The sequence below is a fragment of the Populus alba genome, chromosome 14 (genome assembly GCF_005239225.2).
Source record: "Populus alba chromosome 14, ASM523922v2, whole genome shotgun sequence".
NCBI lineage: Eukaryota > Viridiplantae > Streptophyta > Magnoliopsida > Malpighiales > Salicaceae > Populus > Populus alba.
The window spans coordinates 5,520,512-5,539,290 of record NC_133297.1 but is presented as its reverse complement, the minus strand read 5'-3'; the positions used below and the strand labels follow the sequence as shown (position 1 = coordinate 5,539,290).

At 32.8% G+C, this 18,779-nt stretch overlaps 2 protein-coding genes across 3 annotated transcripts; both read left to right on the top strand.

The window, feature by feature from the left end:
* Positions 1 to 7,518: 7,518 nt before the first annotated feature.
* LOC118041299 (proteasome subunit beta type-1) lies at positions 7,519 to 10,273 on the top strand. The gene is made up of 7 exons (XM_035048578.2): positions 7,519 to 7,706; positions 7,788 to 7,895; positions 8,553 to 8,634; positions 9,109 to 9,238; positions 9,315 to 9,457; positions 9,551 to 9,637; positions 9,864 to 10,273. The coding sequence occupies exons 1-7, from the start codon at positions 7,660 to 7,662 to the stop codon at positions 9,936 to 9,938; spliced, it is 672 nt and encodes a 223-aa protein (XP_034904469.1). The 5' UTR covers positions 7,519 to 7,659; the 3' UTR covers positions 9,939 to 10,273.
* A 2,878-nt stretch (positions 10,274 to 13,151) lies between these two features.
* LOC118041301 (ATP-dependent DNA helicase 2 subunit KU80) lies at positions 13,152 to 18,755 on the top strand. 2 transcript variants are annotated; one of them, XR_004686294.2, is made up of 12 exons: positions 13,152 to 13,293; positions 13,386 to 13,478; positions 13,564 to 13,615; positions 13,741 to 13,872; positions 14,258 to 14,661; positions 15,765 to 16,051; positions 16,154 to 16,349; positions 16,469 to 16,675; positions 17,004 to 17,171; positions 17,263 to 17,565; positions 18,238 to 18,321; positions 18,410 to 18,755. XR_004686294.2 is itself a non-coding variant. In XM_035048579.2 (12 exons), the coding sequence occupies exons 1-12, from the start codon at positions 13,279 to 13,281 to the stop codon at positions 18,468 to 18,470; spliced, it is 2,049 nt and encodes a 682-aa protein (XP_034904470.1). In that variant the 5' UTR covers positions 13,153 to 13,278; the 3' UTR covers positions 18,471 to 18,755. The 2 variants fall into 2 exon arrangements, 1 of the variants encoding a protein (XP_034904470.1); XM_035048579.2 differs by having other exon boundaries at positions 13,153 to 13,293; positions 18,191 to 18,321.
* Positions 18,756 to 18,779: the final 24 nt, after the last annotated feature.

Here is an 18,779-nt window from a genome sequence, read left to right as displayed (position 1 = left end):
ACATGCAAAATTAACAAAGACTTGGGTTCATTATAAATCATATGTCGAGTCAACAACTTTTATTCTTATCGGTACCTTTTTTTAAAAAAAAGTTCTTACACTCTTGTATTTATTAAATTATCTTCTGGCACCCACTTCTGAAAAAATCTTCCTTAATTTGGTTTGCTGCTTACTAAACGCCTATGCAGTAGAGCATCACTTTCTTTGTGTTTTGTTTTTGCTAAAATGTTTTTAAGTATCTTATATGGCTCTCTTGAGCTAGAGTCAAGCAATATGCAAGGCCGGGCAATTTCCTAGACATTGCCCTAAAAGCAATGCCTCGCTTGTGAACTTATAAAAAAAAACACATCATTGTCTACACGATGACATGCAAAGGTGATACAAAAAAATGATGTCATCATTTGTAATTTACTAATCTCTTTTTCGTCTATTTTAGACTTTAGGCAGTTTCTTGGTAAAACCTCTACTATAGTTTAGTTAAACAAGCTTTGTCGGGAGGACAATATAAAATGCCTCTCGAGAGAGAGACTGCTCTACACAGCGAGAGTGAGAGATAGATAGAACATCGAAGTGGAGAACCCACTTGGGCATGGATACAGTTAGAGGACCTCCTCTCATATGTTTCCTCTTCTCTTTGCTACTCTCAATCTCCAAGCAAAACACCCAGCTTCATTTCTCTCGCTATAACTTCATCATCGTGGCAAAACCTAGCTTTATAACTTTGTTTTTCGTGTTCCATTTTATCATTATCACCATCTTTGTAGGAAGACCTAAGCCATCTGTTGAAGATTTGGAGGACTCCTTTTCTTCTATCCCCTCTCCTTCAGTGTATGAAATGGACGAAACAATACAAGAAGTCGAAGTTTGTGGCAGTACTGATGATGAGGGCTATGATGATAACTATCATGTTTCTGATGGATATGTTGAAGATAATGAAGATGATGATGTTAATGATGCAGAAGGTGATGCTGTCAATGATGCAGAAGGTGATCAAGACAGTGAAGATCACGAAGAATATGATAATGAATTGGAGAAGAAAATAGAGGGATTCATAGAAAAGGTGTATCAGGAAAGGAGGGAGGAGTTCCTGAGAGACAGGTTTCTTTGTATTTCTGCTGGTTAATCTGCAAGGTTTGTTAGATATGTGTAGAAATGGCAAGCATGTAAAGTTTGAATTTGCCATTCTGTTGTATACTACTTGTTTCTCTCCATCACTCCCATCTCCTGCTCACACCATATCGTAAATATTTGTGAAGCCATGGAGAGTGGCGGGGGAGGGTGGTTGTGCTTTTCAAGTCTTGATGGTTGTGTTGCTAAGGACGCTAGCTGTTACGACTGCAAGCTAATCGTAAGAATTTGCATGTATATATGTTCATATGATGAATACATGTACATATGTGTTGAAAAAAATAAATATTCTGTACATTTTAGTGTGATTTTTATCTTGATTATCCTTTCTTTTGCCTTTGTCTCTTCAAGTTCAAAATCATTTCAGTCAGCAGAATTCAAAAACACGCAGCAATGGCATCGGTTGATATTGGAACAATTTTTCCTTTAATTTAATTACAAAAAAAATCTTGATCCAAATTCAATCAGAATTCGAAGACTCTTACCCGTCATACTCCAAAAAATGGGAATATATATATATATATATATATGCCTTTTGCTGCCGGGAAAGGGATATTCATTATTTAAACATGTTTTTTTTTTTGTTTTTATTTGGGTATTCCTCGCACCTTTTTAAAGGATGAGATTAATCTCTTTCGGGGTTCATAATTACCCCTCCCAATAAATATACTTTTCTTAAAAATTAAACTTTATGTTTTTATAATTGCATGAATATAACAATATCTTAATCACTAAACTAATATTTTATTGGTTATTTAAATAGGCTTTGAGCATTCAGAAAGTAATTTAAAAGCATTAGATGCCTGTTCTAATTAAGTTTGTCGTTTAGTTAGAACACAATTATTATATAGTAGAAATTAGTATTTACTTAAGAGATAACATTTTGATTTCCTATTTAATTGTTATCTAACCAGCTAATCAATTTAATATAAAAGACTTAATCAATTAGGTTTAGGATTTCTCAGGCAGGAAGACATATGCATGTTTGCGTCCCAAGTTAGTATGCCTTACATCTCCAACCCCATCATTTATGCCCTCTTTTGCTGAATTTTCTTGTCTTATTTTTTAGTAGTTTGTTTATAATAGCGGGCGGTTATTATTTTTTAGTATATTTTTTATAAAAATATATTAAAATAATATTATATTATTATTATTTTAAATTATTTTTTAGCATCACCTATCAAAACAATTCAATAAAACAATGAGGTTTCTTCAATCAATTAGTAACATGGCTGCCTCATTTTCAAACTAAATAAACAAAGAAACTTGACGAAAGCTGAGAATAATACAGTAACCATATTATATGAAAGGTCTGGATGTGGATTTAGCTGTTTGTTGGATTTGATGGGCAGTTTAGTACCAAAAAGATGCCCAGATCCAGACAGAAAGAAACAATCATGAGCTTGTGTTTTGTCCTTGACTAGCCATACAAACTTGATTTGCATGTTTCCATTGATTTGCAACCGTTGGCTTCCTGGTGATCATATGATCTTTATGCCACTTTGCAGCCTTACGTCCCCCTCGTCAAAATTGAAGACGCCATAGCCAAAATGAAGAACTTTTCCTGGTGCACAGAGAGGAATCAAGCAAGAAGAAGGACCACATATATTTTAAATTTTCAGAATTTAATTAACGAATAGGCCTAACAGACTCTGTAATTTATTTAAAGGTATTTCTTGTTGGTTTGGCATTTGGCAGCAGGAAAAACCATTCTGACCATCAATAAATTCAATAGTGTTAAAGTCTTCAATAAAAAAAATATTTTGAACTTAAAATGATATTAATATAGCATCTAAATCCTTCATTAGTGCTATAAGCCAAATAAGCCCTCCAAAAAGTTGATTAAGAAAGCATGAAAAAAGTAAGCAAGATAATCTGCTCTCTCTATCTTGTTCCCTGCTCTATTCACACGTGAAGAATGATATTTGCCAGCCTGCTCTATTCACACGTGAAGAATTTGAATAGGCTAATTGGTGAAAATACCCCTTAAACGACAGTGAATCTCTACTGCATGGAATAACTTTTCCTTTAAAATTAATTAACCAATTGAACTAGTCTATCACAAATTAAATGGGTCAAGGAAATGTTTTTTCAACCGAAACTAAATTATCAATTAAAGCATCTAATTAATGATCATTTTGTTTACTGAAATTGTTCAGTTGCTCATTGAAAATGCACGTCCATGAAGATGCACGAACATTAATTTCTATACAAGTCTAAACTCTGTTTAGCACAAATTAGTTCATATGCAGGGCACCTGGTGTGTACTTAGTCTCTGTGTTTGCTTGTATAACTGGCGTGTTCCCTTTAAAATTGTGGATAGTTTTGTAATAAAGTGCAAAAGTGTTTTAACATTTTTCAGAAACCTGGGAGTAATAATTGTGTAAATTCAAACATATCGCAGGAGCAATAATGTCCTCATTCTATGACGAAAGGAAGGATGAGGATGGATTTCTCACGCCCAGGTTAATTTGATGAACATATGGAATATGAGATTAAAATATTCCATGACAGGAAAAGTAAAAAAAACCACAAAATTCAAAATCTAATAACCTAATCTCAGAAGATAAAATTAAAAAAAAAAATTCAAATAAAAAAAAAACATTGAAGAAAAAAACCCGAGTCAACTCGAATTAATTCTATTAAACCACCACCTTCGACATAAGATAGAGGTTAAAAAAATTATTTTTTAAAATGAACTAGAAAAATTGATAAAGGTTAAATAAAAAAAAACATTGAAAACAAAACTTGAGTCACCCTGACTTAACTTCATTAACTCGCAACAAGGGAAACCCGAGTCAACCTGGGTTGGCTCTATTAACTTGCCACTTGCAACATAAGATCAGGATTGAAAAATTAATTTTAAAAAAATAACCTAGAAAAAATAATCAAACTTAAATAAAAAAAAACATTGAAAAAAAACTTAAGTTACCCAGGTATAACTTGACTGACTCGCAACCCAGGATAACTTCGTAAAAAGGAAAAACATAAAAAAAAAAAAAAAAGCTCAATACTCAATAGCCTAATATCAATGGATAAAATTGAAAAAAAAAATCAGAAACAACCAAGGTTAACTTGGCTAACTTGCAACCAGGGATAACTCCATAAAATAAGAAAATGAAAAATAATAACAATTAAAAGAATGAGAATCAAAATTGGATAAAAAAATAAAAGAAATAAAATATTAATAGACGAAATTGAAAAAAAAAATTAAAGAACGGGGACCAAAATTGGATACAAAAAGCTAAATGAAATTAAATACCGAGGGACAAAATTGAAAAAAAAAACAAACTAGGAAAAGGATAAAAGAAGAGCAATTAAAAGAATGATGACCAAAATTGAATAGATAAATAAATAAAATAAAATGTTTAGGAACAAAAATCAAAAAATCAATAAAATGATAAAAGCAAGATGAATCAAAAGAATGTGTGTTGTATTTGATATAAAAATTAAATAAAACCAAATATAAATGAATGAGATTGAAAAAAAAAAGAATCCAAAACAAACAAATATCAATAAAAAGAAATGGGATCACAATTGAAAGAAAAACTAAATGAGATATAAATTTGAAATTTGGCTGACCTTGAATGAATTTCAATTGAAGGAAAGAGAAAAAAAAGGGAAAAGAAAAAAAAATATTGGCGCCTAACTACTGTGAATTGAGATACATGTGTTGCCGCATTAGTTTCACCACCACCAAACACTTTAGACGACACATCAATTGAACCTTGTTGGTTGTCAGAATACACTGTACCTTAAAAAGCACAAGTGATATTCACTCACCAGCGCTTGCAACAACTTTTTCTTTTTTATTATTACTATTATATATATTATATATTAGAATATTGATTTGCCCCTAGCTCAAATATTGATTTTTACTTGAATGGCAATGAAGTAATTGTATTTTAAAAAACAAGAAATGACATAAAAGACCCTCTCATCCTTGATTTTTGTGTTAACATTTCAAGGTTATTCATGTAATTTAATTGTATAAAAAAAGTTACACCCTCAATTAATCGTATAATACCAAATAAATCCCCTTAAAGAAACCCCCCCTCATTGAAAGGTCATTTGTTTGATGTAATAAAGGATACAGAAGTCATTGGACTATAACAATTCGAGGTGCAATGCACAGTAAAAAAAAACTAGAAAAGCCTGGTCATTTTTTTTTATTATTATTATTAAAGCTAAAATCCCATCCTATCTTAAAATGTCATTGACTTTTGCTTTAACAACTTTTAAAATTATTCCAACTCATGTGGGTGATGATGCAAATAAATGAAACTTTAATTAAAGAAAAGGTGATGAATATATTAATATTTCATCACCAATCATAAAGTTTCTTATTTAGTGATGATATTTGATTATTTAAGGGAAAGGTGATGGAAAGATATTTAATTTTCAATATTATGATTTATCTTATAAAAATATTGATTATTGAATTCAAAGTGAAATAAATAACAATCTTAACTCCGTTTGTTTGCTGGAAAGTAGTTTTTTTTTGGAAAGTGAATTCCGAGAAAGTATTTTCCGATGTTGGTAGTGTAATGGAAAATGAGTTGAAAACACTTTCCAGTGTTTGGTTATGTCATGGAAAATGAGTTGGAAAATAACTTATTAATATTTTATTTTTCTTAAATTTATTAAAATAATGAGGAACAAATCTTACAAATTAAAAAGTTGAATGAGAATGAAATTGAAAAAAATAATATATAGTTTCATAAATTATCTCAAATAAAATAATCAAAATAATAGAGATCAAATCTAAAAAAAAAAAAAATGAAAGATGAAGAAATTAAAATAATAATAATCAACATTTCATAAATTATTTCAAATAAAATAAGTAACAATCAAAAGAATGAGGACAAATTTGATAGATAAAAAATTTCAATAAAAAAATAATAAGAAAAAGCAAATAGCAATTATAAAAATAAGGACCAAAGTTAATATAAAAATAAAATTTTAAGAGATAAAATTGAAAAATAAATATTCAAAACAAATATATATAGCAATCAAAAGTTTGAGGATCAAATTTGATATAATTAGCAAATAATGACATTTCTAAATTTTTCACAACTTCCGGAAAGTGTTTTCCCTAAATTTTTCAGGAAAACACTTTCCTGAAAACCAAACCAAATTTTTCTTTTACTGGAAAGTGTTTTCCATTGATCAACTTTTCTACTGGCAAATAAACACAAGAAAGTTTGGAAAGTGATTTTCCGGAAACCACTTTATGGAAAACAAACACAGCTAAAGGGAAAACACTTTCCTGAAAACCAAGTCAAATTTTTCTTTGACTAAAATTGACTGGAAAGTGTTTTTTCGTTGATCGAAAGTATTTTTCGTTGACACCAACTTTTCTAAAAATGAAAGTTTAGAAAATGGACAACAAACGGCCCCGAAAAGAAGCTAGTTAGTTAGTGGGCTTCCCTTAGTTAGTAAGCTCTCATTCTGATTCAATTATTTCTAGCCCGAGCCTTTTCTCTCTCTTGATCACACACAAGTGCGTGCGTGCGTGTTTGATTAAAAAGATGTTTAAAAATGTGTTGATAATTATTTTTAAAAAATATTTTTGTGTAAAATTATATTTAAAAAAAATTATTTTTGACATTTACTTAAAAATTTTCTATTTATGCATCATAAAATTTTTTCTATTTTTTTTTCTCACCCGAATCAGATGTTTAAAAACAATTTAATATCTAGAAATAGTTTTTCATGTAATGGATTTTCTCGAAATAATATATTTCAGACAAATAAAAAAAAAAAACTTAAGAGATTAAGAACATAGAGTTTAAATAAACAGCGTAAATTATACTAAAAAAGTTGTAAATGCATTGCCCATTTGCCACACAGTGATAATTGTTAGTTTTTTTTTTTGTTTAAAAAAAAAAACTTGGAAACAATGTTATTAAAATTGATGTATTTTTTGGCAGATTAACTTAATGAATCAACAATCTAATTCTTTGTCATGATCAAGTTTTAAATTAACGCAAGTAGAAATTCACTTCATGTAATTTTATTCTCCCGACGGTTTAACTCAATAAAAATTCACTTCATATGATTTTAAAAAAAACCAGTTTGACTCGGTTTTTTTTTGGATTCGATTTTTTTTTTGTTTCTGGTTTATAAAACTGAAATCAAACCGGTCAGTTTTTTTAAAATTTTAATCGATTTAATCTGTTTTTTTTTCACAGTTTAGTTTTTTCAATTTTTTTTTTTTTCAGTTTTCTTAGTTTAATTTATTTTTTAATTTTTTTGTACACCCCTACCTTTAGATAAATTTTGGTTAACTTAGATTTATAGTTAACTCGTGACGTGGGTCTTGAGTGGAGTCAAATTCCGGGCCGGATTGAAAGTTGAAACCAAAGGTTAAAAGTGATGAGAGGAAAAACATTTGAAGTACGCTGCAAGACAGAACCAACAACAACAAGGGATCTAAAACAAATAAAACCCAAAGCTTTTCAGCTATCTTTCACCTTTGAAGAATAATCCTCTACAAGCCCTAATAACTCCCTCTCTCTCTGTCACACCATGACTAAGCAACAAGCAAGATTTGAACCCTACGATTTTAATGGAGGGTAACCCTCTCCCTCTTTCTCTCAGTGAGTGACGTGTGTTTATTTTATTTATTCTGATTGTTTTTTGTTTTGTTTTTGAAGGACTTGTGTTGCGATTGCTGGAGCTGATTACTGTGTTGTCGCTGCTGATACTCGAATGTCTACCGGATACAATATTCTCACTCGCGATTACTCCAAAATCGGTAAACTGTATGTCTTCTTAATCTCTTTTTTTGCTATTCGCTTTTTTGTTTATGCTGGGTATTTTTGTTTTTTGTTCTTCAAGTGGGAATCTAGACTGTATTCAGTGAAGTTGATTGATAATTGTGGCTTTTTATAACTGGGTTTTTACTTTTATCTAATGTGAACAACCCTATTGTAAAATTGGACGCTGATCTAGACTACTCTGTGAATTTGATCTAACTTTTGAAAAACAGTTTGTGCCTTTTTCAAAGAAGGATGAATTGATTTTACATACATTCCCTCTCTCACAAGGGCACGTGTAAGAATCGAGCTTCCTTTCATCTTTGGATCAAATAAATGTAAGAACAGTTCAAATATGGAATTTGATTCATTGAGGACTTCATTTGAATAGTTTATTACATGATGTAAATCGGAGAAACATGAAATTAGTGATATCTGTCTTTGAACTTGTATTTGCACACTCAATCGCCATTGCCTGCGTGCACATTTGGGAAAGTGAAAGAGTGGAATTTAGTGCTCACTGGATAGCTTGATTTGTTATTGAATCAATTTTTACAATAATCTGCAAGTACTAGCATCCATTACTCAGCTTGTTAATGAAGGTTTCTTTCTTTGTTTTTTCCCCTCTCCATAACATTAACTTGTTTGCTTTGTTGCTCTCAGAGCAGACAAATGTTTGATGGCCTCTTCAGGGTTTCAAGCTGATGTCAAAGCCCTACAAAAGGTGTTGGGTGCCAAGCACCTGGTGAGGTTTCATGAAAACTAAAATGATACATTTGTCAATTCTATTTAATCAGCTCGATTTTCTTCTTGTGAAGTCTTGCTACATCTTGAGAATTTTCTTTTTAAGGAAAACTTGAAAGTTTTACCACAGTGCTTGTTATTTTTCAGTGCTTGTTCTGGAGAGTGTGGAGGATGGTTTGGTCCCAAATCTTTTCAGGATTAGAATCCATATTGAAAATTGTAAAGATTGCCATGTGGAAGGAGTTGGAGAGGTTCTTGTTTGAGAGATATTGAGAGCAATGTAATTTGTCTAAAAGATATCTATCAAGAATGTTGGTATTTTGTACTGCCAAAACTCTCAAGTAACAAAGAACTATCTAGAAGTGTGTCGTCCGTAATATCTGTGATTTTGTGGTTTAATCCTTTTGTTGTGTAGGAAAAGAAATTGGTTTCTTGTTGGCACTGAAGCTAAAAAAAATTCTTAATCGTTTAACAGATCTATCAACATCAACACCACAAGCAGATGAGCTGCCCTGCCATGGCCCGACTGCTCTCCAACACTCTCTACTACAAACGTTTCTTCCCTTATTATACCTTCAATGTTTTGGTTGGCTTTGACGAGGAAGGTTAGCCATACAAGTCAATAGTGCAGCTCTAAGCTTTTGATTGGTGTTAATGACCTGTTCTTATTTTAAACTGTAGGAAAGGGCTGTGTTTACACTTATGATGCTGTTGGTTCCTATGAGAAGGTTGGGTATAGTGCCCAAGGTTCTGGTGCTAAACTCATCATGCCTGTGCTGGATAACCAATTGAAGTCCCCCAGCCCGCTTTTATTACCTGCGCAGGTATGTCCTCCTGTCTAACATTGTTTCTTTATCCATTTGTTCTAGGGTGTTTCATCTTTTATCTGGTTATGTAAAAAACTTGTGATTCTGCAGGATGCTGTAACTCCACTTACTGAGGCAGAAGCGATTGATGTGGTCAAAGATGTTTTTGCATCTGCAACTGAGAGGGATATATACACTGTATATTTCTGTTTCCTATTCAGCTTTTGCCCTTTAAATTAGTTCTTCCTTCTCTCTTTCCCTTTAAACTATATCCAGTATCTCAGGGAAATATTCTCTCCCCATCTCTCTGAATTGTTACTTCTACACAAGGAAAAGATGGGGCAGGCTGCTATTAGGTTTTACCCATTCAAGCACATATTAGTTCATTTACCATACCCTTTAACATATCATGGTTGTTTTGCAGGGAGACAAGCTTGAAATTGTCATTGTAAATGCTGATGGTATTCGTCGTGAATACGCGGAACTCAGAAAAGATTGATCCATTAAAATCATGCTGCTGGACTTGCTAGAAGTTGAGGTTGGAAGTACATCAAACCCTTGTGGTCGTCATTTACCATATGGTTGTTTCGTTATGATCTCTCCCATTGCAATGTAACTTCTAAATTAGTCACCAGCTTGAACAAGTGCAAATCCCAGTTAATGGATATTTTGCAATGTTCAAAGCTTTCTTGCATCTCAGACCAATGCAGCCGAATTTAAGCCAAGTTTGTTATTCTCATCAATCTGTATTGGGTGCGGATTTTATAAATTGTACTCGTCGTTTGAATGGGTCTTTGGAGACAGATATTCGATCCTGCTTCACCATTTTACCTAGCACAGGTGTTGTGTGCTCTTCGCTCCTTTTTACTAGTATGCCTTTCGAAGTGCTTATTGTTTTATTTGGTCAAGTAACCTGCCCTCAATGCCTGCAGTGGGTGACAATGTCATTGAATGTGCTTTGCTATATTGCTATGTGAGGGGGAATATTTTCAAAGGAAAGGACCCCGTATTATATATATTGTTAGAAAAGCTCACCTAGATTCTCTTTATCATGGGAGTATTTGAGAATGTGATTATGGTTTTTTTAAAGTGTTTTTTATTATAAAATTTATTAAAATAATATTTTTTTAATTTTTATAAAATTATTTTCTATATAAGTATATTAAAATAATTTTAAAATATATAAAAAATATTAATTTGTAATAAAAAAATAATTTTAAAAAAATATTTTTAAAACGGAATACAAACAGAAATCACAATCAAAGTTTCACAAGCGATATGCAGATTGATGCTCAACAATCACGTTGTTGCCTGGCTGAAACCGAAACTCAACATCTTCCAGCCCCAAAAACGAAGATACAGTGAAAGATCATTTCTTGCCATGAGAAACAGGGTCTTGTTCATGCATGGTTAATTTGTACTCGAATGAATAAGTTATGTTCACGTGGATGCTTCGGTATCGTTGGTGATTATTTCACCAGCATGAATAAAGAAAATGAACCGCTAAGTTAATTTCTCTTTTATGATTATAAATTTATCTGCTATTCACCTGTATTATCTCACAGTCAATATGGAAAAAAAAAAAAATTCGACTCGTAAACAAATTATAAATATATATTTGCATGTGGAAAGTAATGTATGGTATTGAAAGGTTATATAGTAGTTATGATTTGTATTGAAAGGTTACATAGTAGTTATGATTTTACAACTCTTTACTGTTTTCCTGGGTTTAAAATTTGAGGTCAATCCGAATTCAAGGAGGTCCTGAAAATAAGATTGTGGTGTCGAATTAGTATAATAAATCAAAATTAAGGGATAATAAATTGGGGTATAATAGTAATTGATCCATAAAATCTAATGTAGATATGGTAGCTGCTATTATTCACCGGGGACAGCAACTAAAAAGACAGGAAGATGCTTCTCTCTTAACTCATTTCAAAGATCATTTGAGAAATTCGTTCAAATTGTTATATTGAAACTTGTAAATTGATTGATGGGGAGAGAAACATGAGTGATGAAGAGGAAGAACAATTGAATAATAAATTGGTAAGAACTCTACAATTTAAACTTAAAATTATTGATAAATAAAAGTATTCTTTTTTAATTTTTCTTTTTAATTTCATAGTTAATAAAAAATAATTAAAAAATCTTCAATAACAAAATAGAGTTTTAAGGTTTAACTAGTTAAATATATACATGTAAAATAAAATAAAATCTATATCATTAATTCAATAGCCATTTTTTTTTCTTTTATGTTCTTTTTATTTATTTTTTTAAATAAACCATTTCTTTAAATTAAATAAATACACAGTTTTTTTTATTATCGGCCGTATAATTGACGAGCTTTTCAACTTAACCATACTAAATAAATAGGCTAGAACTAGTGTTGAAAAAACCCAGATAGTTCCGAGTTCAAGGGTGCATTTGTTTAATTATAGCTTTTTGTGTTTGTAGGGTAAAAAATACAGTTAGATGTTTGGTAATACACTAAATTATATTTTATATTGTGAAGCCTGTTGAAAAAATTGAGTTTGAAAACGTAATTTTTAATGAAGCAGTTTTTACATGTTTTTCAACTGAATTTTGTAAAACTCTGTTTATTTTTTGTTTCAAAAAACACTTTTTTAAAAAAATTATATATTTTTTATTTTTTTCTTTGCTTCAAAATAATTTTTTAATATTTTCAGACTATTTTAATGCGTTGATATCAAAAATAATTTTTAAAAAATAAAAAAATATTTTGATGTATTTCCAAGTAAATAGCATTTTTGAAAAGTAACTGCAACCAAATATTTTATATATATTTTTTGCTGTATGTAAACCACGATCATAATTTTTACCAAAAACACGTATCTATATCCAACTAACTATATTTTTTAAAAACTTTTTTTTTTTAAATCATAACTACAAAAACTATCTAAAAAATAAACACTTTATCAGTATCACTTCATTAACCGTTATGTTTGGAGGGGAAAAAAAAAGAGGAAAAAAAACATAAATTAGAAATTTTTGCACATCCACCTTCCCATCGATTAACACCTAATCCCAAACATTACCTACCCAAACCAAAAGGGCTAAAACTTAAAAGGAGCATTCGTTTTGGTTATAGATGCTGTTTTTGTATTGTTCATATTTTCATTTAAAATCAAAATAGCTATTTAAATCTAAACTAAAACGTATGAAATTTTGATACTTAAACTTGACTTGATTAGTTTTCAGATATCCATTAAGTATCTATAACCCGAACTAAACGCTATAAATTATAATTATTTAATATATAATTAGCTTGTTTTATATATACATATATATTTTTAAAAAAGTTAAAATTACTTGTTTATTTAAAATTAGGTTCAAGTTTAAGTTCGAATTTGAGTTGGATGACTTGACATCCATGCCTAATCTAAATCTGATTTCTTTACTTTGAGTTTTACTGTAACCCAGACTAACCACGATAAGATTTAAATGTTTTATTTATTTATTTTGGTTTTGGTATTTATTGAGTTTGGTTGAAGTTGTCATCCCTGGTTGGATGTTGCTTGGCAATATTTTGTTTAATTGTGCTAATTAGATTTTTTGGGTCAAAATAATGGGCTAATCAGATTAGGGATTAAAATCATTTTGGGCTTCTAAACCCAACCTCTCTCTTCCGCCTGCAAAAGAAATCCACAGCCACAGGCCCATAGTCCCTGCCTCTTGGCAACCCGAGGCGGGAATAAGCAGGCAAAAAAACAGCAAACTCTAGTACCGTCAAGCCATTTTCAAAACTAAAAAAAAAGGTTAACTCCTTTCTCTTCCATTTTCAGCTTCCACAGCAAGCTTTTGCTCTCTCCCACTCTCCAATGGCTCGAAACAAGGTAAATCATCTCATTACTCGCTAGTCTTCCCCCCCTCCCTTGCCAGGGTTGTAGATTACAGTGAGTTAATTATTTATTGGTCATGGAAACAGGAAGGATTGGTGCTGTTACTCGATGTCGGTCCAACAATGTACAGTGTTCTTCCTGAAATTAAAAAAGTTTGCTCCATGCTTATTCAGAAAAAGGTACCACAGATTTTTCCAATTTTGGTTTGTTACGGTCCTTTTGTTGTTTCTTATATATAATTTCTCCTCTATTTGTTATGCGCAGTTGATTTATGGAAAATTCGACGAGGTTGGAGTTGTTGTTTTCGGGACTCAAGGTATATTATTAATTTCGTATACTTTGTTGGTTGCTGATTTCTGCTTGATTTCTTGTATTGTTAGGGTTTGGTTTACCGATTTCCTGCTTATGCTGGTTTTTAATTTTTTTTTCTTAAATTCTTAGAGACTGACAATGAGCTGACGAAAGAAGTAGGTGGGTATGAGCATGTTGTCGTCTTACGAAATATCAAAGTTGTTGATGGAGATCTTGTTGATGCATTTCAAGAGCTCCCTCGAGGAAACTTTGATGGAGATTGTATCCACTGGATTTTTCTATATTACTTGTTTTGGAAGTTTATGCTCTGTGTAGATGTATTACTGCATTTTTGTTATTAGTGTTCACCTTCTGTTACCTGGCATTGCCTTTTGAGCTCAAGAGAAGGGGTCACTTTCTTTATTTTCTCAACTCTTCCAAGGGAATTTCTTTTCAGATAGAGAATGAAGCGAGCTTTGATAACTCTGGAAAAATATTTAAAATAAGTCTTTTGAGCATGCAGTTCTCATATGACACGTGCATGCATCTGTATTAGAGGACTGCCTTGATTCATTTTGTTTAGTCCCAATAATATGGTATGGTGCTACATTTTTTTCTATTTGTTAATCTTATCAGTGCTTAATAATTTAGTACTTAACCTAGATAGATCTTGATGCTATTGTTGTTGGAATGGATATGCTGATAAAGAAGTATCAAGCAACAAACAAAGGAAAAAAGCGTCTGTGTCTTATTACAAATGCACTGTGCCCTATTAAAGATTCATGTGAAGGGACCAAGGAAGATCAAGTGAACACTATTGCGGCTCAAATGAGTGCACATGGAATGAAAATGGAAAGTGTTATTGTGAGGGGAAGATTATGCGGGGGCGGAGACCAGAGAATAATGGCTGAAAATGATCGACTGCTGAATCTTTTTTCTGAGAAAACATCTGCCAGGGCAGTGTATGTTGAGAGTCCAACTGCATTGTTAGGTGCAGTTAAAACTCGAAATATTTCTCCAGTAACAATATTCAGAGGTGATCTTGAACTTGGGTCCAAGATGAAGATTAAGGTGAAGTCTTTGATTTATCATTAAAGATATTTTTGGATGTTATAATATATTCTCTTTGTTTGTTCATTTTTCATTTAAATATGTTTGATGCATTAGATTGAGCTGATGTGAATGTTTCCTTATTACACCTCTCAGCAAATTTTTGCGAGATTCACTAATCAAATCTACAACTGAACTGGGTCATCTAAACCTCTCTGCTCTGTGGGAGCATATGAGAGGTCCAAGGTTTCTGATTTACGTTTATGGTGTGTGTTGATTGTTGGATGCAGCACAGCTTTACCATAGTAGACAATAACTTGTCATCTTAAATGGCTAATATTAGCTATGAAGAGTCTGGCTCAGTAACACTTTTATGGTGCTAGTGAAGCATGGAAGGGAAGCTGGATGGTTGCCAGTGTCTCTAGCAGCATCAACTAGGCAATTAACCCAAACCAAGAGGCATCAACCCCATTCAGGCTAACATAGTAGTTTCTGTCCTCATCAGGGTTATACGTATTTAGCAGCCAAGTGAGTAAAGTAAAAACAATTACTAGTTGGAGGCAGAGTCTTTCCCTCGTGTCTATGTTGATCTAACTCATTGAAACCTCCACAGGATTGAATTTGTTTGAAGTACTCATTAAACACTGGGCTGATGCTTTTTTTGCGTTGTCCTGCCACAAACCACTGACACATGCTACACCCGGTGTTCAACACCAATATGCCTGGAATCCATGGCATTTGAGGCCCATGGTGCAGTCCACTAACCTCTGTAAGAATCCTTTTTTGAGTGAAAAAGGTGGCCACACAGGCTTTTGCTTTTACTAGCAATGGCTATCTTTTATGCTGCATGACAATTCTGTATGGTTTTTGTTGAGTCAAAATCTTACTGTAAATTGGACATGAAAGAAATCATGCCATTTAAGTGGCTCCGTGGCATTAGCTCGCTCTTGTTGTCTGCGGTTTGAATCCTAATCTGATTCAGTTTCTGTCAACTTAACTTTCTCATGATCTATGTTTGGGAAGTTCTTTTTTTTATGTTCAAATCTAGTGTGTACTAGTATTGCAAGCTGCATTTTTTGAATATAGACTTGGAGGTTTATTATGTTCATATTATCTGTGAGTAGGTGTGGGTCTACAAAAAAACCTCAGAGGAGAAATTTCCCACTCTGAAGAAATATTCTGATAAAGCGCCTCCATCTGACAGATTTGCGACGCATGAAGTCAAAGTAGATTATGAGTACAAAAGTGTGGAAGATCCTAATAAGGTTGTTCCTCCAGAACAAAGAATTAAGGGTTACAGATATGGACCACAAGTTGTTCCAATATCATCTGCTGAGTGGGATGCTGTCAAATTCAAACCAGAAAAAAGCGTGAAGCTTCTAGGATTTACTGATGCTTCAAACATAATGCGGTAAAGAATCACTGCTTTGTATAGTTTGGTTTCAGATAACGTGGGTTAAAATAAAAACTGTCTAATGTTTTTCTTTTGTCCTGACATACATGTAATCAAAAGGCACTACTACATGAAAGATGTCAACGTCTTTATTCCTGAACCAGGCAATGCAAGGGCTGCTCTTGCAGTTTCTGCTTTAGCTAGAGCAATGAAGGAAATGAATAAGGTTGCAATTTTGCGATGTGTCTGGAGACAAGGACAAGGGAGTGTTGTTGTGGGGGTTTTGACTCCCAACATATCTGAGAAAGACAGCACTGTAGGTTTTAGTACATGTTTTGGTGCCTCAGCATCACATTGTTTAACTCTGCACCTTGCTTTTGTTTGTTGTTTTTAGTTTAGTTATCATAGTGAATTGCTTTCTGGTTTGCTGGGCAGCCTGATTCATTTTACTTCAATGTACTTCCTTTTGCCGAGGATGTCCGGGAATTTCAATTTCCATCTTTCAGCAGTTTTCCAGCTTCATGGCAGCCGAATGAGCAGCAGCAAGAGGCCGCAGATAACCTTGTAAAGATGCTTGACCTTGCACCATCTGCCAAACAGGAAGCTCTACTTCCTGATTTCACACCAAATCCTGTTCTGGAGGTATTAGGCTGCATATATTTTGTGTACACCAGCTTGATGTAGTTCTGTTTAGCAAATGTTAATTTTTTCGAGTAAATCCTCGAGGTGCTTATTATACGAGAGCTAAAATGAAAAAATAGAGCATTTGAACCATGACCTATCATGTGATTTCTCATGTGTGTTTCTGCAATTTTCATTTTATATAAGCACCTTCATGATTTGTTTGGCTTTGTTAAATAAGACACCCAGTGCCTGTACGTTGAATTACTGTCAATTGCCCTTCCCTGCTCTCCTGCGTGGGTGGTGGTGACTTTCTGACTGAAACTGATGGCAGTGTTCTGTTTCTCAGCGGTTTTATCGTCATCTTGAATTAAAGTCAAAGCATCCAGATGCAGCTGTGCCTCCACTGGATGAAACTCTCAAAACAATAACTGAAGCTGATCCAGATCTTCTTTCTGAAAAGAAAGATGTAATTGATGCATTTTATAATAGCTTTGAACTCAAGGAGAATCCAAGGGTGAGTATTTCTGAGAACTTCCATTACAAGAATAGTGTCATAATGTTACCAAGCTAATCATGGGCATTGATTAAGTTGATCTTGATTGCAGCTAAAGAAATCAAGCAAGCGGTTATTGGAGAAAAAACGCTCTGGTTCTGATGAGGATTGTCAAGATACAACCAATGCTCTAGCTGTCAAGCCTGTTAAGGTTGAAAAAATTGGGGATTCAAGTCCAGTTCAAGATTTTGAAGCGATGATGTCACGCAGAGATAGTCCAGATTGGGTTAGTAAAGCAATTCAGGATATGAAAAATAAAATATATAGCCTGGTTGAGAATTCCTATGATGGGGGTAATCATGGTAAAGCATTGGAATGTCTGCTTGCCCTTCGCAAAGGTTGCATCCTTGAGCAAGTAGGTCTTTTATATGTTCTAGATGTTTTAGTTTCCAAATTGGTTTAACTATGACTTTTATGATTTATGTCTATAATTAGTGTTAATTACTCATTCTTATAGAATTTCTCTATGGCTGCAACTCTGGTGCTGCTTTGACCCAGCCCGTTATATTTCATATTCGATGTTTATGTACTTTACCGTGCATCATTTGAGGTTCCAAATGTATTTGCCTCTTAGTATTATCAAGTGATTTTGGAAACTATTTTAGGGGTTATTGATTTGCTGCTTCCGAGCAACCATCCCTGTCTTGTGATTTAGTTTTACCTTGAGATAAAAGCTTGTCATGTAGTCTAGATTTCTGTAGAACTTGCATGTGGAAAACAAAAACATTGATCCAATCATTTTGACAGCTTGTGATATCAACTGCTGGTTTTTCTGTTTGCTTGATAGTTATGTGAAGTATCGACTTCGAGCACTTGTTGGATGAGAAGTATTATATTTTCATATCTACCTACATTTTACTTGACTTAGCACGGGCAACTGCCGGGGTGTTATGGTGATTTACCCGTCCTAGGCTAAGTTAATCTTATGGACTATCAGGCTAAATCAACAATAGCTGGTTAATTTTGAAACTTCCATGCAGGAACCTAAACAGTTCAATGATTTCCTTCACCATCTTTTCAATGTCAGCCAAGAGAAAAAGCTCCGCAATTTCTGTGAATCCCTCATACCCAGAGGACTCACTTTGATTTCAAAGTCAGAAGCCATAGACAGGTTTCTTTCTAATTTCATCTATTATTTATTTACAATTGTTAAGAACTCGTAATAATCTCGTGTTTCTATATTTTGTTTCTCTAAGCAGTGAGGTTACAGATGATGAAGCTAGAAACTTTCTGGTTAAAAAAGAGCTGAAATTTGAGTAAGAACGAGACTTAATGTAAAGTTTGATTCCTTGTGGTCATGTTGTATTTTGCTGATTCAAGGTATATGACTAGAATCATATGCGTGTATAGGGTCATCTAAATCTTGAAATACAGGGGGATTGATGTATGAATTTCCTCTAAATCTTCCATTTTAGAAGCTGGCTTGACTATGGGAAGCTTTGTTTAGAAATTAATCATACCATTTTGTTATGTTGATGGCAACTTAGGATTCCTATACTCGAAATATTCTTGTAATTTGCAAGCTATACAGAGTTCCTACTAAAACTGAGTGAGATAAGACACATACTC

Excerpts from the sequence above, each read along its gene's own strand:
- LOC118041299 (XM_035048578.2), top strand. The coding sequence starts at position 7,660 with ATGACTAAGCAACAAGCAAGATTTGAACCCTACGATTTTAATGGAGG. Across the intron at positions 7,707-7,787 it reads CCCTACGATTTTAATGGAGG|GACTTGTGTTGCGATTGCTG; the intron begins GTAACCCTCTCC and ends TTGTTTTTGAAG. Across the intron at positions 9,458-9,550 it reads CGCTTTTATTACCTGCGCAG|GATGCTGTAACTCCACTTAC; the intron begins GTATGTCCTCCT and ends GTGATTCTGCAG.
- LOC118041301 (XM_035048579.2), top strand. Across the intron at positions 13,616-13,740 it reads TGTTGTTTTCGGGACTCAAG|AGACTGACAATGAGCTGACG; the intron begins GTATATTATTAA and ends TTAAATTCTTAG. Across the intron at positions 18,322-18,409 it reads AAGTCAGAAGCCATAGACAG|TGAGGTTACAGATGATGAAG; the intron begins GTTTCTTTCTAA and ends TTCTCTAAGCAG.